General features: G+C 31.6%; 3 protein-coding genes across 4 annotated transcripts; 1 reads left to right on the plus strand and 2 right to left on the minus strand.

Moving 5' to 3' along the window:
* Positions 1 to 274: 274 nt before the first annotated feature.
* Positions 275 to 7,933, plus strand: RPN13 (regulatory particle non-ATPase 13). Its single transcript, XM_020360023.3, has 14 exons — positions 275 to 445; positions 612 to 671; positions 1,036 to 1,128; positions 1,229 to 1,288; positions 3,202 to 3,240; positions 3,321 to 3,395; positions 3,490 to 3,556; positions 5,158 to 5,239; positions 6,334 to 6,449; positions 6,531 to 6,554; positions 6,781 to 6,875; positions 6,950 to 7,027; positions 7,115 to 7,169; positions 7,610 to 7,933. The coding sequence occupies exons 2-14, from the start codon at positions 633 to 635 to the stop codon at positions 7,750 to 7,752; spliced, it is 966 nt and encodes a 321-aa protein (XP_020215612.1). The 5' UTR covers positions 275 to 445; positions 612 to 632; the 3' UTR covers positions 7,753 to 7,933.
* Positions 7,934 to 9,053: 1,120 nt separating this feature from the next.
* On the minus strand, positions 9,054 to 13,612 carry LOC109799453 (Protein kinase superfamily protein). The gene is made up of 6 exons (XM_020360022.3): positions 13,280 to 13,612; positions 12,917 to 13,197; positions 12,233 to 12,368; positions 11,368 to 11,504; positions 10,630 to 10,753; positions 9,054 to 10,005 (listed from the first exon to the last, which is right to left on the minus strand). Exons 1-6 carry the CDS (start codon positions 13,353 to 13,355, stop codon positions 9,608 to 9,610), a joined length of 1,152 nt encoding a protein of 383 aa, XP_020215611.1. The 5' UTR covers positions 13,356 to 13,612; the 3' UTR covers positions 9,054 to 9,607.
* Positions 13,613 to 15,957: 2,345 nt separating this feature from the next.
* Positions 15,958 to 24,311, minus strand: LOC109799472 (lupeol synthase). 2 transcript variants are annotated; one of them, XM_020360044.3, is made up of 18 exons: positions 23,928 to 24,311; positions 21,922 to 22,110; positions 21,596 to 21,685; positions 20,954 to 21,151; positions 20,566 to 20,650; positions 20,264 to 20,430; positions 19,819 to 20,007; positions 19,421 to 19,534; positions 18,878 to 18,997; positions 18,661 to 18,783; positions 18,190 to 18,288; positions 18,025 to 18,081; positions 17,870 to 17,916; positions 17,639 to 17,782; positions 17,350 to 17,527; positions 17,163 to 17,243; positions 16,678 to 16,761; positions 15,958 to 16,575 (listed from the first exon to the last, which is right to left on the minus strand). In XM_020360044.3, the coding sequence occupies exons 1-18, from the start codon at positions 24,120 to 24,122 to the stop codon at positions 16,441 to 16,443; spliced, it is 2,295 nt and encodes a 764-aa protein (XP_020215633.2). In that variant the 5' UTR covers positions 24,123 to 24,311; the 3' UTR covers positions 15,958 to 16,440. The 2 variants fall into 2 exon arrangements, with proteins under 2 accessions (XP_020215633.2, XP_082925195.1); XM_083069069.1 differs by lacking the exon at positions 21,922 to 22,110 and having other exon boundaries at positions 15,973 to 16,575; positions 23,928 to 24,310.
* Positions 24,312 to 27,041: the final 2,730 nt, after the last annotated feature.

Genomic DNA, 27,041 nt, shown 5'->3' on the forward strand with positions numbered 1-27,041 from the left:
TTTTTAATACACTATTATATTTTTTAATATTAAAAAAGTAATAATCTATGATATTTTTTTTTTGAATATGCATCCAAACCATCTATTTTATTATTTATATATATATATACATGGTGCACAGTTGTGATGATAAAATTCAAACCTAATCGACACCATTTTGGTTAAAAATCTGCATATTTTATTATTATTTTCATATCTCAGGAAATGAACGGAAAAAAATAAATATTTTTTTTATAATATCTCAGGAAAGAAAAGGAAATACATTAATTAGTTAATTAAAAACAATGAGAGAGGAGCGTTAGAGGGAGAGAACAGTGAAAAATAAATTAGAGGAACCCTCGATTTGTGCTACTGCTGCGTCCGCTCTATCTTTTACAATTTTCTTTCCTTCTTCTGCTTTCCGTTGATTCCAGTTTCACAACCTTCAAGCTTCAACTAAGCACTTGTAAGTTCATTTTTCTTCCACTAGGGTTTTATTTTATTTTTGCCTTTTATCTTCAAAAAATCACTTCAACTCATATTCGCTGCTGAAAAGTAACCGATATCATGCACCATTCCGAATACATGTATGCATGGCTTAAATTTATCTGTAATTGATTGATGTTATGCAGTTAATTTTGCAATCTGGAGCCATGAGTTCGTCTTCAGTAGATGCTTTTCCAGCAGTTCAGGTAATAACGCCTTTGAATTTTGCATTTATATAGAGAAATAAAGAATAAAATAAATGATTTCGCTCCATATTTGGTCATGAAATTTTCTATATGTTGAGCCAAACACAATCTGGATTGTTGTGCCAAAGCTTATGCTGGTGCTGTGCTAGATAGTTTATTGCAATAAGGATCCACAATACTTAAAATGTAGATGGTGATGATGTGTGTGTTAAACTTGCAAAATGTGGCTTGCCATTGTGATTTAATGGTAAATTTGTTTTGAATTTGATGAATATTGTCAAAGAGATCTGGGATCAAAGTGTTAGTGTTTTTTCACTGTGTTTTTCCCTCTTTGGTTTTTGTTGGATGAAATATATATTGACAGGAAGTTATGCTGGAGTTTCGTGCTGGTAAAATGCTTCTCGAGGGAAAAAGGGTTGTTCCTGATACAAGGAAAGGTCTTGTTCGAATTGCTAGGGTATGGTTTACTTGAATGTCGAATATTTATCTTTATTATTCCTTGTGTTTTAAACCCATGACTGCCACTGGAATTTTTAAATTGATTGCTTTTGTCTCAGGGGGAGGAGGGATTAGTCCATTTTCAGTGGCTTGATCGCACTCAAAATGTTGTTGAAGATGTATCCTTTGCTTTCCCTCCCCAATTTTGCACACTTGGTCATCGTCATTTAAGTGATGCACAATTATGTTCCTTCTTTCTGGTGAAAGTATTTTATACTCTCTTGTTTCTTGATTTGGTGTTTGTTATTCTCTGGAAGTGAATATCTTTTGGTTTCTTTTTGAGGCTGATTCAAGTATTCCGTAATGAAATAGACATGATAAAGATCTGGGGTTTTAAAAATAATTATGAAAATACTACCTTGTTTATGGTAGGCCGATTGTGAATGTTTAGAAGGCGAGGGAAGAAAGGAAATGTAGAAGGAGGGGGAAATGTGGATATTGAGCATAAGCAGCAAGGTCTGTGGGTGTATGTGAGGAAAAATAGGCAGGTGGCAAAAGAGGTCAAGCAAAGAGAAATGTGAAAGGAAAATATAACAGAAATGGCATCTGGCAATAGTGGAGAAGAGGAGGGAGATGCAGGAATCATAGAAGGATAAAGAGAAAAGAGGTATTTAGAGGGAAGTAACATAATGGATGGGCATGCTAGGCAGTCAATTGCACTGCTTTAACAGTGATTTGTGCTTTGCATACACCCTTTTGCTGGAGGTGCTATGCAAAACCTGGGTGAGATGTGGATTTAGGGTCGCCGAGGGTGTGGCCATGTTTTGCAGAGGAATCGCAGTGCCCATCTGTGTAAGCAGCTGTGATTTCCATTGTCAGGGGGAAAATTGAAATTTCCCATGTTTTGTACCGTTTCAAATTTGTTTTTGTTTTTAATTTGTTAAATCTTTTCTGTTATGACCCCCCTATTAAATAGTCTTTTTCATTTCCCTTTGTAAACGTATTACCAAACTGCCCGTATGAATACTTTTGTCCCTGTTTTTAAGTGAATGTGGACGTTTTCTAAGTTGTGCCTATTACCAAATTACATTAACTGACTTGCCCTAGTTTAAGTTCCCACTTCCCTCACAGCTGTCCACCTTTGTTCTCCAATTTCATCTTAGTTCTTCTCGTTAGTTCTTCTCCTATTTCCCAGACCTTTTATTTCTTTTCACCATGACATCATCTCAACCATGACTACATCTTTACTCTTAATTTGTGTATTTTTCTATTTTTCAGTATTTATATTTATGATATAAAATTATGAATATGTATATTTTTTCTGGACTTCGCAATAGCAGAAGCCCCACTATCTGCTATCCTTCTTTAGTGATTTTGTGAATGGCCGCTCTGTGCCACTATCCGGGATTGACTACTTAGTGGGCGTGATGAGTTTGAGGTGGGAATTGTAGGGACTGAGCCTTGAGGAGCAATCCTCGTCTCTATAAGGGGGTATTCTCATTAGTGAGTATCTTTTTATTCTTCATTTCTGCTAGGAGACTCTCTCCAACCATTGTAGCCAATGTAATATTTCATTTGCCTTTCTACCGAGCATACTTCATCAGAATTTTATGAGAAGTACAAGTTCATTTCTATATTTTGTGTTAATTCTGTTTGTGCCTATTAGTTTTCACTTGATTTCTTATTTTAAAGAAATTATATGAGAAAAAGTTGAAACAGGATTCTTGCTGTGGGTTGTGCAATATACATATAAGTTTTAAGATTGCATTTTGTGTAACAATGATGGGTGAATGAAATCTTGAGATTGACCTGTGAACTTATTAATCTTTCACTTAGTTTGTTCTCAATGTAATAACTCAGTCTCTGTCATTCTCCAGGAGTTTTCATTTCTTTTACATCTTTAATTCAAAGTGAAAATTGGTTTTGTACTCAAATTCAATGTTTTCGGAGTTGTTCTTTCTGCTCCTTTCTGACCATTATTCTATTGATTATCATTCTTTTTATACTGTATCTCTGATATTTGAAAGTGAAACATTATGTTGCTTCTTGTTGCTGGATTTATCTTGATTTTCCTTGACCCAAGCTAACACAGGATCAAATAATATTTCCCAATGAGGCTATTTTTGAGAAGGTTCCATTGCTTTACTTTCAATCATTTTGGTTATGTTATTTATTTGATGATTCTGACTGCTCTAATTCTTGGTTGCATAGGTTAATCAAACATCTGGAAGGGTTTATATATTGAAGTTTAATAGTGACGACAGGAAGTTCTTCTTCTGGATGCAGGTTGTTTTTATTACTTAATGTCCTCTTATCTACCTAAGTACTTTACCCATATAATTAGTTCTTACATTTCTACGTGATCCTTCATTGTGTCTAGGAATCAAATGCTGATGGTGACTCACAACTGTGTAGCTCAGTGAATGATTACATTAATAGACCATTAGGTTAGTTGCCTTCTTTTTTGCTTTAAAGTAGAAAATGCTGAGCTTCCTTTCTGCTAACTTAAGCATTTATCATCCTGCTTAAATGTCATTGTGAAATATGTTTTTTTGGTTCTTAATGTGAATGAAAGCATTAGCAAAGTAGTCATGAGTCAATACAACAATTTTCTAGGTCAATTGTTGAGTAGCATTTGAAGTACAGAATAGTCTTCTCTCTGGTCCTTTATATAAGAAATAAATGGGTGCATTTTTTTTTGTCCCAATTTTTAGATACATAGACTCACTTTCAGTTGTATTAATTGCTAATTTCCTTTTATACCTTAATTTGTCGTGAAATCTGTTAACGAGACACTCACTTATTCCTCATGCAAGTGGATGCATTCATTGACTTATTAACCATACAAGTCTCACTCATTGGTGGGAGAAAATATCCCTTTGAATTATGTTTAGTGTCATTAAGTATAATTACTAAAACCATTTAACTCTGAGTGTTTCTAGAATAAAATTTAAATTATAACATTGTTAATTAAAATTAGTTGATGAATTAGTTATTTGTTTCTCATATAAAGGACCAAAGGGAGTATTAAAGTTTGCTTTCGTTTTGTTTGGTTCAGAGAAATTTAATAAATTGGAAACCACTTTGATAGGCCTCTTAAGAATGTATATAGAAGGAAAGGAAATAGAGGGGCTGTGGAGTAGTGAAGGGATTTGAATGGGCTTAGGAAACCAAGCCTGTTGGTGTATGAGATAAGGAATAAAAAGATGTAACAGATTGGATATGTGGCAGTAAGAGTGGAGAGGTTATGTGAGAATCATGCAGTGGGGCCCAAGGGGGGAGAGAGAAAGTGGCTATGTGTGGAGGGAGGTAAGTGAATGATCAATGAAGGGGGGATTACTCTCTGGGATTTTGGGTGGTGGTTTTGAGGAGAGGCTGGCTCTCCTCATCATCTGGGTGTTAGCTTTCTTTTTGTTTTATTTGCTTAGTTGCCTAAATCCATACTTTTAAGGAGATTATCTCCAACCACATTTTTTTTTGTGTTTTTCTTTGGATTTCTCTTATTCCACTGTGATAGACCTGGTATGGGTACAACTACTATTTAGAAGTATCGATATGTCAGACTTTAATTGATTGCTTAAGGACAGTAATTGACAGACCTTACAAGTATAACTTCTAATCTTAGATTGATGTTTTTGTTTAGTTTTCTGTTATTTTTTTATGGGATATATAACACTAAAGCATTTTGTAGATTTTGTTTTTTGGGTTGTTCAATCCTTTTGATTAAGGTGGCCCGTATTTTCTCATTATTGGAACTATATTATTGCAAGACCCAGTAGTCTGAGTTGGCTTCATATTATCTTACATATACGTAGCTTATTGAATCTTACATTTCATCAATCCACTGGCTAATAGATACTATGATAATATATTTAGAGGTGCTCTCTAGCTATGGAACACTACTGATTTTTTTTTTAAGTTGGCAACATTTTTTATTTGGTTTTGACTCCTGGATTACTCTGGATATTGTTATGAATAATTTATACAGTCATTTATAACATGCTTCAAATTATCCCTATAAATAAGACGATTATATACTGATTAACAGAGTTAATTGGCGAAGAGGAGCCTGATGGATCCCTTCCACTTCAAGTTTCTGAAGATATGGCTGAGGATGACATCTCATCTAGGTACAAATACTTTATTTCTTGGTTTGGTTTTCTCTCTTGTAATTGATGAAAGTAATCTGCATTTGCTAAAGATCTCATGTTGACTAGTGATATGATTGAAATAGAGAATACAAGTTTTTTTTTTGGGGGGGGGGGGGGGGGAGGGGATCTCCAACAGCACTTGTTGCTACAAAATACTATTTTTTGGTTACCAGCTGAATTTATGTTTAAGTTCCAATAAAAGTGGAAAATAGTGCATGCTCATGCATTTTCTGTGTTTATTCAATCCTTCAGATCTTCTCACTCTACTGTCTATTTTATTTACTTCCCATTTTTGACCCATTTGCTAGATACCTCCATGCCTGTAGAATTTCAGAATATACTGTTTCTTTTAGATGGATTTATATCCTTTGTGATAGACTGATTGATTCAAAAGTGAACCACTGGACCTTGGCTATGAATTTGTACCCTTGCCCTTCTGTAAGTTAAATGAATCAGTTTAAGACAAAATCATCATTACTCTGGAGCTTAGAACCAACAAGTAGATCTGATTTGGGTGCAATATATAAGCTGCTTTTATAGCAAATAGTTCTTTAATGAAGAGAAAGAAAGTAAAGGCCTGACTGTCATGTTTTAAACTACCAAATTATTTTCATTAGCAAATTTTCTCATATCAGCCAGTCAAAGTAGTGAGTACCAAATGATGCATGGCTTCATTTTTTTATCTCACTGCTAAATATCTTCAAATTTTTATTTCTTGAACATGAAATGATGTTATTTTTAGGTTATTTAAGGTTATTCCTTTGAGATTTGGTTCCTCTAAAATGAAGAGTGCATTTTATTTATTTATAGGGTAAAATGTAGAGTTATAACCATTGATTGGAAAAATCAATGGTTAGGATTGTGATAAAATACAAACATGTGTATAACAAACTATGAAGTTGTTGAAATCTCGACTATTTTTTATTCGGTAGACAAATTGAACAAAAGTGAAGCTAAAGCTGTGATCTGGTGATAGTTTAGTTATCAAAGGGTATCTATCCAACCCTTCTTATTGCTTACTCTTATATATAGCTAACTGAACACTGAATTTATTGGATTTTGTTGTATATAAGAGCTGCAAACTTAGGTGTCCCAAACTTGGGTGTGGAAGCAACTAGTGATGTAACGTCTTCTGGTCCGGTTAAATTGGCAGATCTCCAAAGAATACTGAGCAACATTGGGCCTGCAGGTAATAAGTGAAATTGAAAGTGATATCTTGTGTTTTTTTTTTATAGAGACCTAACTTCTTGTTTTTCTGACGAGTTTGCAGATAATATTGTGGATCCTGATGGAGGTAATCATTTGATACTATTCTATTCCTTGTTGTCTATGAATAAATTAATAAATGTGTTACCAGATAATATTGCATGCTATTACATTCAAAGTTCAAACCAGAGACTTTATAATAGCCCATACTGAAGCACATTTTTCACAATGATGATGAGAGGGAAAATATATCAACTAATCAGAATATTCTTAAAATTTAAATCTGCTTTGACAAATTTATTATATTTCATTAGGCTTGGGACTTGGGGATATATTCAAGCCTGATCTAATAATGCCATTGATGGAGACATTACCTTTGGAGCAGCGTTTAGCTCCCTACTTACCCGAGGTATATGTCAATGCGGTGATTGAGTTTCAGTATTCCTTCATTTACGGATTCATCAATGATATTCTTTGATGTAGGGTAAGTGGACTCCAGAAGAAATATTGGAGTTGTTGCAGAGCCCACCTTTCCGTCAGCAAGTAGATTCATTTACTTATGTGGGAATGCTGTGCCTCACTTCTCTTATTTTACATTTCTTTCAAAATATACTTAATAAATGTGTTATTATTTATTTATTGTTATAGGTACTTCGAACGGGACAGATTGACTTGTCTCAGTTTGGAATTGATCCAAGTAAATGTGAGTAGTGCTTTCTTAGTCTTTAGCATAGCATATGCATTATTGAGTTCTATACTAGAGTTTCTAATGCCCACAGTAGTTGTTTCTTCTCTAATCTCTCTATGGACATGCCATTTTCCTCGTTTATTCCCTTTTTCTATTTGGTATGGTAGGGGTTTCAGTATCATAAACTTTCTTTAACTTTGGAGTGGCTGGTATAAGTGGAAAATGGAATTGTCATTGAACACAACTCAGATTGTCTTGCAGCATTTTCTTTCAAACTTCCACGTCTTTTTAGGGTTCAAACATGTTGCATGTTCACTATTTTTAAATCGGTATTTAAATATCATGTGTTTTTGGAAAGGAAACAAAAATGAGAAGTGTTGTTAGAAACTATTATCGGATTATTGGTTTGATAATTCAACATTGCTGATTTTTTTTTTTCTCTCCTTTCTTGGCAGACAAGTTCACAGTTTTGTCTTTTCTTGAGGCTCTTGAGGATTCTGTTTCCAAGACGGTAGATTCTGAAGAGGCCAGGCAAGATGATCAGGATGTAAGATCTCAATCTTGTAACCATCAGGACCCAATGGATGAATCACAGTAGCGTGGCTCTTTTAGCATCGTTCTTTTTCTATAGATACAAGAAACATCATGTTTTTTTCTTTCCCTGACATTTTCTGCTCGAAAAAAGAAATTTAAAAATACAGTGAGAAAAAGGTACAAAATTCATTTGAGATCTTTTAATTAATATGCACCATCAAGCTATATAGTGATTTATTGACCAATGAAGTCCAAGCCATCCGTATCCGTTTCTTCAATTTTCTTGTTTGTAAATGGAAAATGTTTTTTTTAATAATTTATAACTTGTATAATGACCAATGCTTCTCACAAGGTTATTGCTCTGGGTCCATCGTCGAGTAGCATAATTAGTTTGATGGTGCATTTTGGTGTATAAACTTGGAAAAATGTTTTCGTTACATTTTTTTTCATCAATTTTTTTCTTTCGTTACATCTAAATCGGTCTTAAGCAACGAAGTAGTTAGTATTTTATTCTTTAGTTAACGTGGCAGGGCAAGTGAATGTTCGGTTTAGTGTAGAGTTAAATATAGGGTTAGTTACAGATTAAAAAGAACTGATTCTGATGAAAAATAATTTAATGATTTTTTTAGAGATTTTAAAAGCAGAAACTAATTATTTGTTTTGAATTATCAAATTATTTTTTTATAAGTAGGTAGTTTTATGAGTAATCGTTTAAAATTGTTTGTGAATTTTATTAGATTTTAGATTTTTTGATTCTGATTATTTTAAAAAGTTGAAGCAAATATATGATTTTTTAAAACTAATTATATATATATTTTTTAAAATAGGTTTTCTATGAAATATTGTTACAAACGAGCTATAATTGATTTTGAAAAGGTTGCCAGATGTGCTGAAACGTGTTATCGTTAAAAATGTAAAAATCGAATTTCTAACGGTAACAAAACGGCATAACCCAGCACTTTAATTGGTTTCCGCAATCGAAAAATTTACCGAAAGCCATGAAAGCAGATTAATCATAGTCGATTATCACTATGCTTAAAAATGACTCGAATACATTTACGCTTAATCAATGTCTTATGCTCCTTAGAGTCTTGAAGGTTGCCGAGGGTAGGGATCAAGGACAAGAATCACTTTCAACTTAAAAGCATTAATCCGTGCAGCCAGTTAAAAAAGTGCACATTCCTTACTGATGATTGAAGCCTTTTAATGCAACCGCCAGCACCATCATAAACAGAAGCGACCAATGCATCCACAAATACCAGCAGTTGCCAGGAAATCAATGAGAGCGTGTAGCAATTTTTCATAGCAGTAATACAGGTTTCAATTGTTATATAGATTTTGGAAAAGAAATAATATGTAGCGATATTTGTACATAATAACCTCAACTCATCTCAGACATTTCATAAAATCCATCGTAACTATATTGATCACAGGTGGCAATAGATGAGATTGAGCTTGAATCTAAGGTATTTCTTAAATTCAAAGCTTAAAATCACATCCCCACCATTGATTTGACGCACCAGATGCTTAACTAGTGCATTTCGGGCGCAGAAAGTAATTAAAAAAATGTTTTACAATAATTCTGTTAAACATTCCAATAAATAGCGTCCTGATCACTCAAAATTGGAATAAAATACAACATAGGAGAATGAATGCTTAAGCCACATAATTGCCTTCGCCAATTCTGCTCAAAGCAAACAAACATCTGGAAACACCAACCGGAACTACCTGCTAGCATTTTGTACAAATTTTAATTGCCATCCACATTGGTGAGACTTCTACTTCTGGAAGAAGACGACTTATCTGTCGAGAGCACAAACTTGGGTGAAGGAACAACATAAATTATAGACATCTAAAGGCTGGCTTCAGCTTTTTTTTCCCATCAAGCTTCGCTCCTGTAAACCTCGTCAGTTTTAGCCCTAAGATGGAGGGTCATTGCTGCCCTTGGGAACCTCATAAAGGGTTATACTGGTACCGCCATTCTGAAGAATTTCATCTTCGCCATTTTCCCCCTTTGACTGAAAGTTTTCGAGAATTTCAACAACCTGGCTCATTAGCGGTCTGCCTTTCGGGTTTTGGCTAAGGCATTGGTAGGCTAACTGGGCCACCTTTATTGCAGTTTTACTTGAATATTGCCCCTCTAGTTTTGGGTCTAAAATTTTCAGAAGTTTCTTATTATGATTTAATAGAGGGCGGGCCCACTCAACCAAGTTGTGCTCTCGGCTGGGCCTGCTCTTGTCTAATGCTCTCCTACCAATAAGCATTTCAAGTAGCACCACCCCAAAACCGTAAACATCACTTCGAGCTGTCAAATGCCCTGTTCATGATGACAAACAGGTTAGTTCCAAGATGTAATCTCATACATACTCATCTATGATATAGGAGGCAGCACATACTAAAATAGTGGCTCGATCATCAGTTTAAGATTTAAAGGACTGTTAACAAGAAAAAAAAATGGTTTCCCACACCATAAATAGTCAATGTTTATACAAACTGAAAGTTAGAAACAAAAAAAGGACAGTCAAGTGCACAAAGCACATAGCCTCTTAACATATTAGGGGCTGAGAAGGGATGTACCCAGTCATAATCCCACAGGAAGAGAGACAATTCTAAATTTTTAATGTCACAAAACTCCAACCACGGACAGAAATCTAGAATATAGGAATTCACATAATTTCTTCCTTAGACCTTATAATACCAATGACAGATAAATTTAGAGGCTTCAATTTGTCAATCAATGCATGCAGACTTTCGTTTCCAACAACGTGCAGTGAAGGCTCAGGCATGTCTTTATAACAGTTGTTTATGACAACTAACAATTGAGTACATTACATAAAAAATGAGATTGCATTTTTTTTATCACTTGTGAATTCATGATATTTCAGAGAATTTAGAAAAATGAAATGACAAAATTCACTATAAATAGCTTCAAGTAACTCACCGGTCATGACATACTCAGGAGCAGCATATCCATATGTGCCCATTACTCGTGTTGAGACATGGGTTTGGTCCCCCATCGGCCCATCCTTTGCAAGGCCAAAATCTGAAAGCTTCGCATTGAAATCCTGCAGGTTTATACTGAATATTAAATAGTAGAAACCTAGACAAAATTCACTTGTTTTATGGTGGCATACAACATTTTCAGAAATTACATCCGGTTTTAAAAGCCTTCTGAAGAAACCATTAGCTGATCACCATAAAGAAGATAATATAAATTTTTATACCAGGTCTTTTTAAAATTCAATTCTCAAGTAATACAGGGTTGATAATTAGGATTTAGGAAAGATACTTATGGAAGATGAAAATAGTTTTTTCCTTTCAAATTTTGTAAAAGCAGAAAAATATCTAATGATGTTAAAAAGAAGAAACTACTTTTGAGAATACTACTACAAATGTCAGCTCCTAGTAAAATGTTGGCTACAAAAACTTAAGGCCCCGTTTACTTGGGTTTTCATTTCCTATTTTAATTTTCTATTTTCACTTTTTAATTAAAAACTTGCCATCTTTTTTCAATCTATTACGTGCTTTCATTCATTTGTACAGGAAACAGAGGGGAAAATAAAGTTGTTTTCAGTGTTTCTGTACAAATCTTCGAAAATAGGAAACAAATTGAAAAACAAGATAACAATCTTTATATACGTTATATATAAATAAACTAGAAGTCTAGAAGGGAACAAACCGCATCTATTAAGATATTTGAAGTCTTGAAGTCACGATATATGATAGGCCTTTCTGCACCATGAAGAAAAGCAAGCCCTCTTGCAGCATGTAAAGCAATTTTCATTCGTTTGGACCAAGTCAACGTTGAGCCCACTCCTAGCATCAAGAAACAGTGTGATGGTTAGGATTGTAAAGTAGAGGCCGTTTCCTAACCACTTTTTTCTTTTAGTTTTTGGTTTACATTGATCTAGGAAATGCACTTAAGGATCAAAGAATTGAATGATAAGAATCATGAGTTTATTCAAGACTTCCATGTCAAAAGCAAGCTGTGACAAAAGATGGGATAGACACTCATTACATGAATTGATGACAAGACTGGGAGCTTTATTTGATTATATTTCAAAGAGGACATTTACAACTGGATCAGTTTTTCCAACATCTTGTTTGGCCATATAACTAACTCATCATGCTATGAGCCATATAGAAGATATATGCAAAAGGAAAGCACTCCAAAATCATGGACAAGGTTAAATGTTAGTAATATATTAAAGGTGTTAAAATTCTTGGGACCTTTGCTGCCCCCAAGAAAACTACATAATGAATAAACACCCACATACATAAAAGGAGAGGAGGGGACTGGAAGGTGACCAACACAGTTTTGAAGCTCAAAGAAGGCTTCCCCTCCAATCCACTAGGTGTTAACATAATTAAGCTAGTCTTTTATATAAAGAGAAAAATATGTGAGCCTTCGCCAATAACATGATAAAGCACAACCTCCCTGGTACTAATCCAATTACAGATCATGAATAATCTGATCTCAGTATATATAACCTTAGTCCAATTTAAAAAATCAGATGCATTAGCAAATTTCATGCAAAGCTTACTGCGAAAAAGATGCTTCTCCAAGCTCCCACTTGCCATGTATTCATAGACCAACAACCGGTGCTCGTCCTCACAGCAATATCCAATGAGCTTCACCAGATTGGGGTGACTGAATTGACCTAAATAGCTAACTTCCGCCTGCAAAGTAAACAAAACCATGCAACTAAGTTTGGTCCTGTCAACTCTTTACTTCCTTCCATAAATCCCCTTTCATTCACTCTAAATATCAATTCTCATCGTTCAAACATAAAATCAAATTGAACCACGAGGATGCTTGGCAACAAACAGTTCATCATTTTTTCTTCTCAAGTCCCTCAACTACAAACCCTATTTACTTACACCACTCATTTTCTGCAACAGCTGAAAGTATAATTTGTCTATATAACGACAATGTAAAGAAACACTATCATACAACCAAAAATTGTCATACATGGTAGGTATTATGTAACTTTGTTTACTCTTAAAATTACTACCTTAAAAGTCATTTCTATCTTGATTTTTGATTAGTTAAGGGATTACAACATTTTTAACATATAATGCACAGAAATTAAATCCTAGTGGAAAACCGAACAGTTATACAATATTTGCCTTATGCAACACGTTTAGATTATTACTACATTTAAAGGAATAACTCAGAAAAAACAATTCAATGTCAAAGCATAAATAGGAAAAGTAAGTTTACGTACGAGCCATTCCCTATCGCCCTGAAATCCTTCGCGATTAAGCTCCTTAATGGCGACCTCGATGGTCTTGTAACCTGACCTTACGCTATCGTCTATGACTCCTTTATATACAACTCCAAATCCTCCCTCTCCTAAAATGAAATCGGGACGAAAGTGCTTCGTCGCGAGCCTCAGCTCCTCGTACGTGAAAATATCCACATTGCAGTGTCCAGCGCTTTTGCGGAGATCTTTGATGTTCATCGAACTCGACACCAATGGAGCGCCAGATTCACGATCTGCAGATCCTATTTCACACGCCGATCAACGTGAATCGATTAATACAAAAGAATCCATATCGTATCGGATCGAAACGGAAATCGAAGTTACCAGCAGGTTTAGGCTTGGCGCTCGTATCGGAGACGGAAAGGCGCTTTTCATCTTCAATGCTGAAGCACATCCCCATGAATCTGGATCTGAAACGAAACCGCGTTCACATTCACGTTCGCATTCACGTTTACAAGCGCATTGGCGTAGAGTTATATGAATTGACGGATTTAGAGATGGTTCGTCTGAAAATGAACCAACTCCAGAGGAATTGGAAATGGAAACTGAATTTGAAGAGAGAAAGAGAGAGAGAAAGGGTTTGACTGAAAGGAGTGAAGAATGATTCAAAGTTGAATGGCGTTGGGTTCACCGATGGCCGCAGAAAGCGCCAAACTAAGGGCTCCCAATCTTCTTTCGTTTTTGTCCCGTCTCTGTTCAAGAGAATACCCTCCACTTCTTCACTATTTTCACCTTTGCCATTTCCGTTATTCCAACCCTTTTATATTTAACAAATATGCTTGTTTGCCCTAGTGTCTTAATTATGATGGATTTCAAAAATATTATACTATTAATGGTTTTCAATAATTTATCATCTTAAAATTATGCCAGTAATTTTTTTAAATATATAGGATAAAAGAGTGATAAATAACTTTAAACTTCAACTAAGTTGTTTAGAATTTAATTTTTGTCTTAAGAACGAAACAAATTATATTAAAAGAAAAATATTCATTTTATGTATATTCATAATTTTTGAGATATGACAATAAATAATTCATATCAATATTATAATTACACAAAAAAAAAAATTAAGAGTTTACTCTAATGAATTATGTATTACTTCTCTTAAAAAAAATATTTTATGTAAGAATAACAAAATGTATTAATCTGGTTTATTTAGGTTCAACCTATCATTGGTCCATCAGACAAAAACAAGTTAGAAATTCTGGCTCACCATTTGACTCGACAAACTAATAGGTTAGACTATGATCCATTTTGTCACCCTTAATTTTATATACTACTGAGAGAAGTAATAATTTATATAAAAACTTTAATAAAATTTATAATAATACTTTAAATCCAAAAGTGAAATTAAAAAAGTGATAAATAATTAAGACCTACGAAAATATGAGAGATTTTAAGTAAAATAATAAGAATAAAAATGAAAAGAAAAACCTTACACACTAATTTTTTTATTCAACGAAATTAATAACTCAACTAGTGAACAAAAATGGTAAACGAAATTAATAACTTATACACCATAAACTATTTAAAGTGACTTTTAAAATTAAGTTAGAAATTATTAAAATAAACAAGTTAATTTTAATCAAAATATTTTATAAGTTAGCTAAATTAACTTATAAGTTAAAGTGATTTGTTAAATACACTCTTATAAATCAACAAGTGCAATAACACTTTTATATAGGTTGGGTGTGATATGGAATAAACTTATGATTATAGAAATAATTTGATTATTGAATTTTAGATTATAAGTTCATAAGTTTAGTTTATTCTCATTTTGGGTGAAATAGGTCTATTAACATTATGTAAAAATAACTTACAATGTCAAGCTCTTTATCAATTTTGTTGCAACCTATGTAATAGATAGCGTGATAACAAATTTGTATATAATGTTATAATTTTTTTTATAATAAATTACATATAAACCAATGTTGTATATGATATATGACATTGGGTATGTGTAATTGAGAACTCATTTATTGATTGAAATTACAAATATTTATTTGATATCATATATAATTGTATTTGTAAGGATATGGTGTTGTGATGCTTAACGAACCTAGTTGTTAAAAATCCTTTTTGAGAAGTTAACTTTTGATGTGAAATGTTGAGTCTTCTCTATGACTCTAGTCGATGTCGTATGGGGTTATGTCGAGTCATTCGTGTATAAAGCGACCAATGTAGATTTGTATAGGAGCAAAGTCAAGTCATACGCGTATAAATTGACAAAATTGAGTAAAATACAAGGTTGAGGGTCAAAATTTCTAACTAAGTACTAAAAATGGTACAATATTTGAAGGGTAGTCGATATGCTAAATTCATAATAGACTTAGTTATGCATGATAAAGTCATGATAAACTCAACTCAAGTTGTTCTAACCTTGATAAGAATACTAAATTTTTCTAGTTTAAGTGGTGAAATTTGAGTTTAAGCCCAAAAAGATTGTATTCTTAAGTTGATTTAGTAGAGTCAAACCACTTAGACTGTTCAACTGTGTTGTAAAAGACCTTTTAGTTGAAATGAGTGATGACACATTGTGTTGATGAGTTATGAAGTTAATATGTGGAAATGTTGTCTAATTTGTTGTGTTGTGAACTATATTGTTGATTAATTGTTGTATTGAATAGTTGTAACTTTCATAGATGAAACTGACATGTTGATTTGTTGTATGTTGTGTTATAAGTTGATGTTGATAGTGTAGTGCATTTTACTTCTACACTTCTTACGAATTTTTTCATAAACTTACCCTTACATATTTTCTTGTTGTTGGACTATGATAATCATATTTGATATGAAATCATGGTAAAGATAGATCAAAGGAAGAGTATTATTGAGAGTCATGTTGAAGGATGGTTGAATTCTTTTGATGTTACCCTAAATAATTATTTTATAGTGTTACTTGACTGATAACTTAGGTTTATATTTTCAATATTGGATTAATGTATATATATGTATGTACGTGTGTGGTTGTATAATTATAGTTGCAAGCTCACTGAGAAATTTATTTTATTATCTCAGTTGTTGATGAAATTTTTACACATGTATATATCCTTACATATATATCGAAGTATTGATTGCATGTTAACCCTAGATAGTTAAATTCATGTTTTCTACTACTATAGTTGTTAAGCTGTAAAAGAACTTATTAAGTCGTTACAACTTTACTATTAACTATATATCGATAATCATATATAATAAGATACATTTATTTTTAACCACTTATGAAATAAAATCAATTATATTTAACACGGAAATGATTAGTCTACTAATATATTTTCTCTCTCTTCAACATCTCATTTTTTTTTCTTTTACATATACCCAAGTTTTACATAACCTATAGAAAATGATTATTTATATAAACAACTGTCTCTAATTTTAAAGAATTCAAAATACTAAAATAATATTTTATTTTTATACGATCTATAATCGGCTCTCATATGCTCTAGTGGTGCATCGAGGCAACAAGCCAATAAAATGAGTTGGAGTTAGGTGGAGCTAAGCATTTGATCTTTATGCGTAAATACACGACGACGATACTCTCCTAAAGCCCATATGGGAAAAATGTTTCGATATGAAGAGTAATTCAGGGTGCAATTCCTCATAAATACTCCAGTGATTTCCTGTATATGGTAGTGAATAATATATTCATGAGAAAAACATAAATACATGTTAATAATTAACATGGGTTCACTTCATTTGACATCACATAAGATGAGAGTTACCTGTTGCGGGAAGTCTCCATCTTCCATTTGTGAATTGATTAATAACCTTATTCCGCGCTCTACGGGTGTTCGATCTATCTCAACCTTTTTGTTTGGAAAAAAAAATCATTTTTAGCACAATAACATACTACATTTGCGAGGAAACTTTATTCTCTCATTCTAGTTTCTAACTATCTTACTACACTTCCATTCTGTTGTGTATAGTGTTATATAATATGTTTTCCTTTCCTCCTATAATTACACTTTTGTTCATGAAGAAATTATATTGTCATGTAAGATAATACAAATGAATTTAATTAAAGAGTATACGGACAGTGCAATTTTTTTTAATCTCATCCAATCACTTATAACTCTACTTGTAGTAAGTTTATTAGTTTTTATAATAAATACTTTAACTTTTAATTAATTGACAGTGTAGAACGTGAGTTACAATTAAACTCGTATGCAAAATTAGTGCTAAAATACGAAGATTATTGTTTACTAACCTGCCCTGCATCAATAAGGGACATCAAAGCCCATGAAGTTTGAACTAAGTTTGCCCTGTTGCCTTCCAGATTTGTATATACCTGTTTGTCAAAGTAAGTATCCAAGTATATTTATGTGTAGATAGAAATTTATTAATATTTTCCTCTTTCTTCAAAGTTTAGTGTGTTGTTTAAAGCAATTAAGTACCTTGTTTTGGCTTGACAAGTAACTCTCACCCCATCCTCCATTAGGAAGTTGTTTTGACAACAAAAAATCGCAAGCTTTACGCAAGGAAGGACTGTTATGGTAGTTTTTTCCACAGTCTGTTAACCCCTTTACAGAAAACCAAGTGCCATAGGTACAGCAAATTCCCCAACAACCAAACCTGAAAAGTGCAAGTGTTTAGCTAACGTAAATGAACTGAACCTTGTCCTTTGAACCAAACATTTCCTAAATATACAATTACCCATATAAAAATAATAATAAAAAAAAATACCATGATCCATCGTGATTTTGAGTTTTTTCAATGTAACGGATTGCTTTAGAAATGCATTTTTCAACATCCTTTCTTCTGTGGTTTGGATATAACTTTCTAAAGAGAGCCAGGGCCTGCAATGCCGATGATGTGCATTCCACATACCTATTTCACCACATTTCAGAGAGTGAGAACAAGAATTGGTGTATATAGTGCATCAAAAATATGTTCAATTTGCCGCTGTAATCTTACTCCATCTCAATGAGGGTGTCTTCAAAGATTTCCGTTGGATTGAATTTCTGCACAAGTAGACACGAGTTATCACTTATCTGATATCTTATCTCTCAGTCAAAACAGTGTTATGAAATATTTCGTTTCATGAAATAGGAAAACACATATTTTCATACCTCTAACCAACGATATGCTCTTTGAGGCTCCCAAGCAGGGAAACCACCGTTGTTGCTCTGTCGTTGAACCAAATATGTTTCAGGTGTTACATCTAGTTAATAAATTGCATACTCAAAGTTACTGATAGAAATTGAATGGAACATTCTAATTAGAGAAAAGCACACCTGAAGAGATAAAATGATATCAACAGCTTCATAGAACCGCTCATCTTCCATTCTCTCGCCTATTAGGTCAGGAGACATTTGTGACAATAGAAGTGCAGCCTGTAGAGAAATGTACGTGCAGTAGTCAAATTCTACTCTCTCGAGAATTGAAGTGCATGTTTAGTTTGGATTAATTTTAGGATTATTTTAGTCTGCTTATCCAATAGCTTTTGAAAAATAAGCATTTTTTTTTAATTTTTTAAAAGTTGGATTAAACAAACACCAAATCAAATAAAACACGCATGAAATACTATTATAGGTTATTGATTTCAGATTTCAATCAGAATTCAAGTTTCACCTTAGTAGTATTAATAATTAGGATTATATTAAATGTCAATGTATATTAATAAAGTATAATTTCAATTCTGATTAAAAAACATGTATTGCATATGAGTTTTGTTCGCTAAACTAATGGATATAATATGTATAAACCTTTAATCCTTCTGCTGTGCAGTCAGAGACTTGCCAACCCTGATCCTGCATTGAGAATGTCCATGATCCTTTGGATATGTGTCGATGCATTGCTTTGAAGTTACCTGATGGATTTTCCCGTACCTTCAATAAAGAAAAAAAAATGGTGTCAACTCTCTCATTATGGTCCTCGTTCTAAGGGTTTTTCACGTCTATGTAATATGTAATTAAGTATAACCTGGGAAGCCTTCACGAATTGATGTGCTTTCCGGAGTGTAGGTCCATACTCTTCACTCAAGTCACATGAAAGGATTGCTTGTATGGCTAATGCAGCATCCCAGAGTTGAGAGCCAAAACTCTGCAATTTATTTTAGTGAATTAATACAAGCAGTTGGTGCATATTCCAATTTGTTATTTTGTGGTTGTCAAGGACTATAAACATCAAGCACCATATACCTAATTCCTTAAGATATTTTATTGAATTTAGTGTGAAGTTCACTCATGTGATCCGAGATGAATATGTTGAAGGATATATAAATGTCAAGGATTCATATACAATTGAGTGGTTCCTTCATAACCTATTGATAAAGATTTTGGTGACTGTTTAAGGGATTTGATTGCCTCCAAAAGATTTTTTTTATACACACGGATCATGGATCGAATCGCTAACCACATACTTAAGGAATAAGATTATTTCTCAACCATGCCACATCTTGATGGTCCCATGTGCTACTACTTCGTTCTAGCCTCAAGTGATTGAAATTTAGAAGGTGATACCAACCTGGATTTTCAAGCCATCTTCCGCAAGCCAGAAGTAATCAGGGATTCTAGCTAAATGAAGTTTGTATGCCTCTGAGTTTGGATCTTCGACCCAACGTGCAAGCAAACATAACACCTGATATGTGAGTAACTTCATTTAGTAATCAACCTCTAAATGGTGATTATACTTTTATTTAATAGTCAGAAATGTTAGCGATATATTTTCTAAACACACTCTTTTAAGTGATCTTTTTTATGGAAAAATATAAGTTTTGGTGGATTTCACGTCCTATTTAATGATTCTTTCTCTTGATTTTGTAATTTTCAACAAATTTTAACCAATTAGAGTATGTTAAGAGGAATGTAACAAAAAAATGTGTTACTAGTATTCCTTTTAATGGTTAAGCTAGCCATATTTACCTTTTCCACACTACCAATGCAAAGGTATCTACTATTCTCATCCTCATAACGTATATGATTAATTACGACCTCTAGTGCCTTCTCTCTCAGCATGGAAAATGGCCAGCTGTTCAGAAGAGGCTCTGCTACGTGATGAAGAGATGCCCATAACATATCTTGAATTTGAGGATGTGGGTAGTACAGATCCTCCTGAAATCGCATATTGGTCGAGTTTAATACACAAGAACATCAAATAGTTTCCTTCACCTAACAAGTCAATAAATTTACCCGAAGTACTATTAAAGGGATAAAATTTAGATACAATTTCTTGATAAATTTTGATGCTACTCTCTCATCACAATTTTAGTTTAACAAAGATATGCATTGAAAGTAATCAAATTACTCAGATAAAACAACAATTTTAATAAGAGAACAACACTAGATATTTTGACATGGGTAACAAAACCTTGGCAACTCTGGTTCGAGCATCATTCCAATTGATTTGATCATAAGGCTGGTTATACATTTCTTTTCTTAATGACATGATTAAGCCTGTAATAGGACCCACGAACCTCTTCCCATATAAATATGACATGGGCATGTAGACTAAGCGACAGTAGCATAACATTTTTCCTGTACAATATATTATGCAACAAACAAAGGACTTCAATAGATACATACACAAGCAAATAGTTGAAAATAGAAAAGAAGTATATTCTATTCCCCTTTCCCTCCCCAATTTAATTATGATTAGGAGGCAATGTAAACCTGGATGAATAGGAGTGCATTCGGGCATAAGCCATATTTCTGGTGGAAGTGGGTTGCAGCCTGACCACTTATAAACTCCAAGGACCTGTAAATTGATTTTTTTTTTTAAATAAAAAGAATTACAATAACAGCAACAAGAATTAAATCTAGATCCTTGTTGCATATTATATTATCTTAACTCTTACCACTAAACTAATCTTAATAGTTAAATTGTATAATGACCGATGCAAATAGAAAATTATAAAAATCATTTTATGTGTATAAGAAAATTGCACCAATCATTTTCGGAGTTTTTTGACAACATTTTTATTTGAAGTTATACGACCCCTAGCGAGTGAAATTGGCTCACAAACTAGAGAAATGAGAAATGATATATATATTTAGTTACCGTGACCCAGAACTTTCCCCATGATGGAATAGCTTCTAAACCACCATGGTCGAGGATCCATTTTCTGGCTCTAGCCATTGCCCTGTCTTCACCATCTTCACGCCCTTCTCCAAGAATTCTCAAGGCAATGTAGCTCAACGCTGAACCAAACATTGTGCTGTGACCCTCTACATGCAATCCCCAACCTCCATCTTCGTTCTGTCTCGTGTCACAAGAGCCATAGGTAATTCAGTTGACACAAAATTACGTCCATAAGTCTTACTTTTTGTTTAGTTTGTTGAAGCCCGAGTTACTATATATTAATTTCCACTACATGTTCCTTCTATTTTTTTTTTTTGTTTATAATCGTGACTTTTTTTATAAATTTTATTATTATTATTTTTTAAAAATTAATGACTTATTAATTTTTTTTAATTTTTATTCTTAATAATAAATATGTGTTTACTGATTAATATTTTTATTCATTTCTAATATATCTATTTCTTTTTCAATCACGTAAAGGGTATAAAAAAAAATAAATGATAAATATTTTAAAAATTAAAATATGAATTATTTTCTTATTTTTTTATATAAATCTTAAATGTCAAAGAAAAAGAAAAAAAAAACCGAGGGAGTACTACTTTAGTACCATGATAAATATACCTGATGATTATACAAATAACGAATAATTTCCTTCTGGTGTTCTGGTCCTAAAACAGCATTGAGGGAGCCTGTAATATAGAGTGCCATAACCTGCATACGTACATACATGGTATAATATGAATATACGATGTGTATAGGAAGCGTATAAGCTTCTATTGACGACCAAACTTACGAGTTTAATAAGGTAAGTTTGATGGTTATATAATAGACAACATGAATCAACTTTAGTGGTACTAATACTAATTCAGAAGGAAAAGAAAAACGAAATAATAAATACTAATGCAAGGGGTTGTAATAAAGAGAAAAGAAAAGGTGTAAGTGGTGACCAAAGGTTGAAGAAAAAACAAAGGACCAGCAGATTCAGCTGGCCAGTGGCCATCGTGGGCCTGAATAGAGGAATAAAAGCTTATGGCCCTTTTCAGTGTGGCAATCACTGCTTTCTCCGTCACGTGCTCTGTGTCTCTCACGTTCACTCTTGCTGGAATATTGCGCCCACACGTGCTTTCATTTCTCAGCTGACAAATAATTATCAAATACGAGTCAACTTAGTTATCACCCGTACTCAAAACAGAAAGTCGTTACTCAATAAACACGTTTAAAATTTGAGAAATGACCACGTGTGCAAATCAAACAAACGAGCTATCGAATTTAAGAGTGAGATACTCCGAGGATTTAATTTCATCTTAATTTTAAAGCAATATATAACTTTAATTTCATGACATATAGTAGTACATATACACGTGTTGGGTCTGTGGGTTGGTTTATCTCTTTAAAGTTGTGCTATTTTTTTTGTGCATCAGAAAACATCTTTAAAGTCATGCTATATGTGGCAATATAATTAAACGCACTCGTTTCTCCTCTTTAAAAACTTACAATTTTATAATAAAGAGTTTTATTAGTTATTATATATATGAAAGAGTAATTGAGAGAAATGTTCACTTTCAAGACACGTTCGTCCGTAATAGATCTCTTTATTATACACAAATCATTTAAAATCTTATTTAATAAATTCTTATACAATAAAAATTTAAGTTATAAAAATGCTTAAAATTCAATAAATTGTTACATTTAAATATATACATTAACAAACATTTATATAATTTAAAATTGTTTGGATGTATCATATTTAAGTACTTATAACATATTATCTCATTTTAAAAATTAAAATTATTATAAATTAAATTTTGACTAAAAGTAAAATAAAGTACTTAAAAATGTTTTTAGATTGTATACAATTAGCTTCTTTTGACTTTAGTTTTTGTAATAAAAAAAATACATATCCCTCTAAAATTAAAATTATTGGTTTTAGTCTCTAATTTTTGTGTAATTATTTTAATCATTTTTATTTATCAAGCAAAAATTTTAAGTGTTACATACGATTGTTAGTAATATGATATTACTGTTTGATATTTTTAAAGTTTTGTAAAGATCATTAAAATAAATGTTATTCACGTACTTAAAATAATCGTTGGAGACCAAAAATAGTGACCTTAATATATATATATATATATATATATATATATATATATGAAAATTAAAGAAAAATATACATAAAATTGAAATCAAAACTCTTTAATTTTACATTGAATAAAATCATATTTAAGTCAAATAAAAATATAAAAAGTAATTAAATAATTTTTAAAAATGATATTATACATCACTATAATATTAAAAATTATTAAAAAAAAAATTATTACTCATCATTCACCCAATTTTATTTTATAAAAAATAAATAATTAATAAATAAGATAAATCAATTATATATAAATATGATTAAAAATTAAGAATAAAAAAATTTTAAAATTAAAAATCAATTTTATATATTTTATAAAATCATGATTAAAAAATTACTGTATAAATATAACAAGAAAATTATTTCAAATATTCCATAATTTAGAGGAAAAAAAAAGTTGCAAATCTTTTTATATTTTAGGGGAATATAGATTTTAAGAAGAGAAAACAAAATTTAAAGAGAGAAACGAAATTTTTTGGAAAGAGTAATAAAAAAATATAAGAACTAATTTTTAGTAAAAAAATAAAAACTATATTTTATCAGTGACAAGCTTTAACTTAAGTATTTCTCAATAAGTTTTCACATAAATTTAGTAATAAACTATATTGGACAACTTATTAAAATAAAATTAAAATATCTTATATATTATTTATAAGATATTTTATAAATTTGTCCAATTATTCTTAGGAACACGTATAGAATAAGATAAGTAGTAACAAATTGTTTATAAGCTGTTTTAAAGATAGCCTAAATTTCATGTAAAGAATTAAGATACATGTAATTGAGAAGTAAGTAATAATTTATCGGAATGGTAGGTACCTGCATTCTGATGAGAAGGTCAGCACTTTGCTTGATGCGAAATCGGTTGTTTTTGTATTCCTCCCTTAGGCTTTCAATTTGATGACGTTCCTCTGGAGTTCCGGCATTGGGATCAAACTCCCAATGTTGTCGTCCGATGAAGTTGTTCACTGAAATTAACCTATCTCCTCCTTCTGCTATCTTCAACTTCCACATGCTACCTAAAACAATTAATTTACTGACTCAAACCTAAAAGAGAGTACGTGAGTGAAGGTTTCCAACTTCCAACAAAGTTAACTCAGCAAAGGTGCAAGTGTATGAGCATGGATTAAGACTTAAATAAGAGTCGCGATGCGTTCATGAGACTTGACGATGTACATATAACCATAAAAGGACATGAACCTGGTCAGTGATATATGGAAAAATCAAAAATATTTCATTCAAATGATCTGGCCGGTGTCATTCTACTTTTAATCTACCCCCACTACACAGGACCCATCATATGTCTTTCTAGTACTTCAACAACCATTTCCATCGCTATTTTTTAAATTTAATTTACGTACCTTTTAACAACAATTATCTTAAATATTAATATTATAGGCCACTGTATTATTTCAAATTACCAAAAGAATATTATAAATAAAAGTTTTTGGTAATTGAGTCTTTCAAATTCCAGATGTGCTATTTCAAATTACCCCACTACACTTTAAAAGTTTGTAATTAATAAGTCCCTAATTTTTTAATTTTTTTGTGATTGAGTTTTTCTAGTTAATTTATGGCAGTTTCAAACCGCCACAAAAATAACAATTTGTGACGTTCTGGTAACTCTAAAGATCCAATTTAATTATATTTTTTTAATTTAGAATCCTAATTGAATTTATTTAAAAAAATTTAGATAAGAATGATGTATTAAATATTTTTTATATTATACTTTTTTTAATGTTTCTTTCTTCAAATTTTATTTTCATAAATAAAATGAAAATAAATTAAATTTGAGTATAAAAATATTGAGAGTAAAATATCTTGTATTAATTACATTAGGTTAATACAAGTGAATATTGAACTATTACCGTTAACCTAATGATAAAAGGTTGAAATATTATATCTAAAATTTTATATCTAAACTTTAGTATTGTCATTATAATTTTAATAAATCAAAAAATATAAATATATTAATATTAAGTTTGAATTATTGAACTAATATGTCGAATTCAAACTCTATGAAAAATAAAAATGTGATTAGAATGATAGAAAATCTTCTAGAACAAAAAAAAAATTATAATAAAGCTAATATAATAGTTTCAACAAATCATTTTCTATTAGTTGTAACACCTACACCGTGCAAAACATGATATCTATAGAAAATAAATTTGAGTTAAAAGGCTTGATGATGAAAACTTTGGAATTTTAAACCATGAATTTAAATTCATCAAAACCATGATTTTCAAAATATAGATTATTTTTTATACTATAAAATAGTAAAAAATAATAAATAATAATATAAATAAACGAGAATGTAAATTGTAATGATAAATAACTAAAAATAAATAAATCAATGTACATAAAGTATTAATCTTAAAGTGAGAATTCATAATATATATATATATATATATATATATATATATATATATATATAAAAATTAAATGTATCTTTTACAAAAATAGTATTGTTTGAGTCGTTTTAAGCGATAAAACTTTCTTAATTTCAAAATATTTAACACAATTGCATGTCTAGAACTTGAACTCGAAACTACTAGTTAAATTACAACAACATCATCAATTGATTTACGTCTTCATTTTAGTATAAAGTATTATATTTATTATTTTACCAATTATAAAAATAATGAAAATATATAAAGTTGACTCATAGGCTGGTCCAATTTGTAACATCCTCTTTTAAATATGAATTATAACTATTTATTTAATTATTTAAAAGAAAACATTATAAGAAACTTTTAGATTTACTAGTGGGAAAAAGACTTTTAAAATCAGTTATTTTCAATTTTTAAAATCGGTTCCGTAACCAATTTTAAAAGAACCGATTTTAAAAAGTTAGACTTTTAAAATCGGTTAAGTAACTGATTTTAAAAGTTAACTTTTAAGATTGGTTATTTTATAACCGATCTTAAAAGTTCTGGCTCTGAAAAAAATTAAACTGGAACGGGCCGTTCCAGGTTGTTAAAAAGGCCTAAAAAGATAGTGTGGAACGGGTCGTTCTAGCATAGTTTGGCATAAGTTTAACCAATCCAGAACGGGCATCAATACAGCCCGTTCTCCTTGCAGAACGGGTCGTTCTCCTTGCAGAACGGGCTGTTCTCCTTGCAGAACAGGTCGTTCCAGATTCAAAATTTACCCAAAATGAACCTACAACGAAAATAGAGACAAAAGAAGAGCATGAGAAAAGGAAAAGAGACACAAGAAGAGCATGGGAAGACGAAAACAAAAACGACAACAAAATTTACTTTATTGAAAACTTTAGAAAATGAGAGTGTGAGAGAGTAAAAAAAGGAATGGAGGGAAAGATTAAAAAGAATGAGAATGGAGGGAAATATAAAAGGTTTCTGACAATACTTTTAAAATCGGTTATTTAAGAATCGATTTTGTATACTACATACAAAATCGGTTCTGAAATAACCGATTTTAAAAGTAGCACTTTTAAAATCGGTCATAAAATAACCGATCTTAAAAGTGTTCATATTATTTACAAAATTGTCACCGCGTCACTTTTAAAATCGGTTACAAACTCCGATTTTAAATCCAATTTTTGCACTAGTGATTAAATCTCCTATTATACTAAAGTGATTTGAGATAAAGAAATAATAAGTTTATTTATTACACATACATTGATCAAATGTCATTCCTATTAACATTTTTATCATAACTATCCTACAAAAGAAGGAAAGTAGTATTTTTTTTACAATCCCCCTCTTATTTCTTATATTTATTCACAAGTAAATATATTATATATTATATAGTGGATTAACATGATTTGTTGGTGAAAGAGTGAACGAGATGGTCACACGACCATTAAGAATGATTGACATTGTTTGATTTAGTAGTGATGTTACTAAGGAACCTGTTGGGATGCAAACAAAGTCTCACATCGTTCAAATAAAATGATGAACATTAGTTTAT

The sequence above is a fragment of the Cajanus cajan genome, chromosome 2 (assembly GCF_000230855.2).
Source record: "Cajanus cajan strain Asha chromosome 2, NIPB_CcT2T_4, whole genome shotgun sequence".
NCBI classification, from domain to species: Eukaryota; Viridiplantae; Streptophyta; class Magnoliopsida; order Fabales; family Fabaceae; genus Cajanus; species Cajanus cajan.

Coding starts and splice junctions, on each gene's coding strand:
- LOC109799472 (XM_020360044.3), bottom strand. CDS start 24,122: ATGTGGAAGTTGAAGATAGCAGAAGGAGGAGATAGGTTAATTTCAGTG. Junction 21,686..21,921: donor TGTTTTTTCTTCAACCTTTG/GTCACCACTTAC, acceptor GTACGTATGCAG/GTTATGGCACTCTATATTAC. Junction 18,082..18,189: donor ATATCATTTTATCTCTTCAG/GTGTGCTTTTCT, acceptor GTTCAACGACAG/AGCAACAACGGTGGTTTCCC.
- RPN13 (XM_020360023.3), top strand. CDS start 633: ATGAGTTCGTCTTCAGTAGATGCTTTTCCAGCAGTTCAG. Junction 6,450..6,530: donor GAGCAACATTGGGCCTGCAG/GTAATAAGTGAA, acceptor ACGAGTTTGCAG/ATAATATTGTGGATCCTGAT. Junction 6,876..6,949: donor TAGCTCCCTACTTACCCGAG/GTATATGTCAAT, acceptor TCTTTGATGTAG/GGTAAGTGGACTCCAGAAGA.
- LOC109799453 (XM_020360022.3), bottom strand. CDS start 13,355: ATGGGGATGTGCTTCAGCATTGAAGATGAAAAGCGCCTTTCCGTCTCC. Junction 13,198..13,279: donor CGCCAAGCCTAAACCTGCTG/GTAACTTCGATT, acceptor CGTGTGAAATAG/GATCTGCAGATCGTGAATCT. Junction 10,754..11,367: donor CAAATATCTTAATAGATGCG/GTTTGTTCCCTT, acceptor ATAAACCTGCAG/GATTTCAATGCGAAGCTTTC.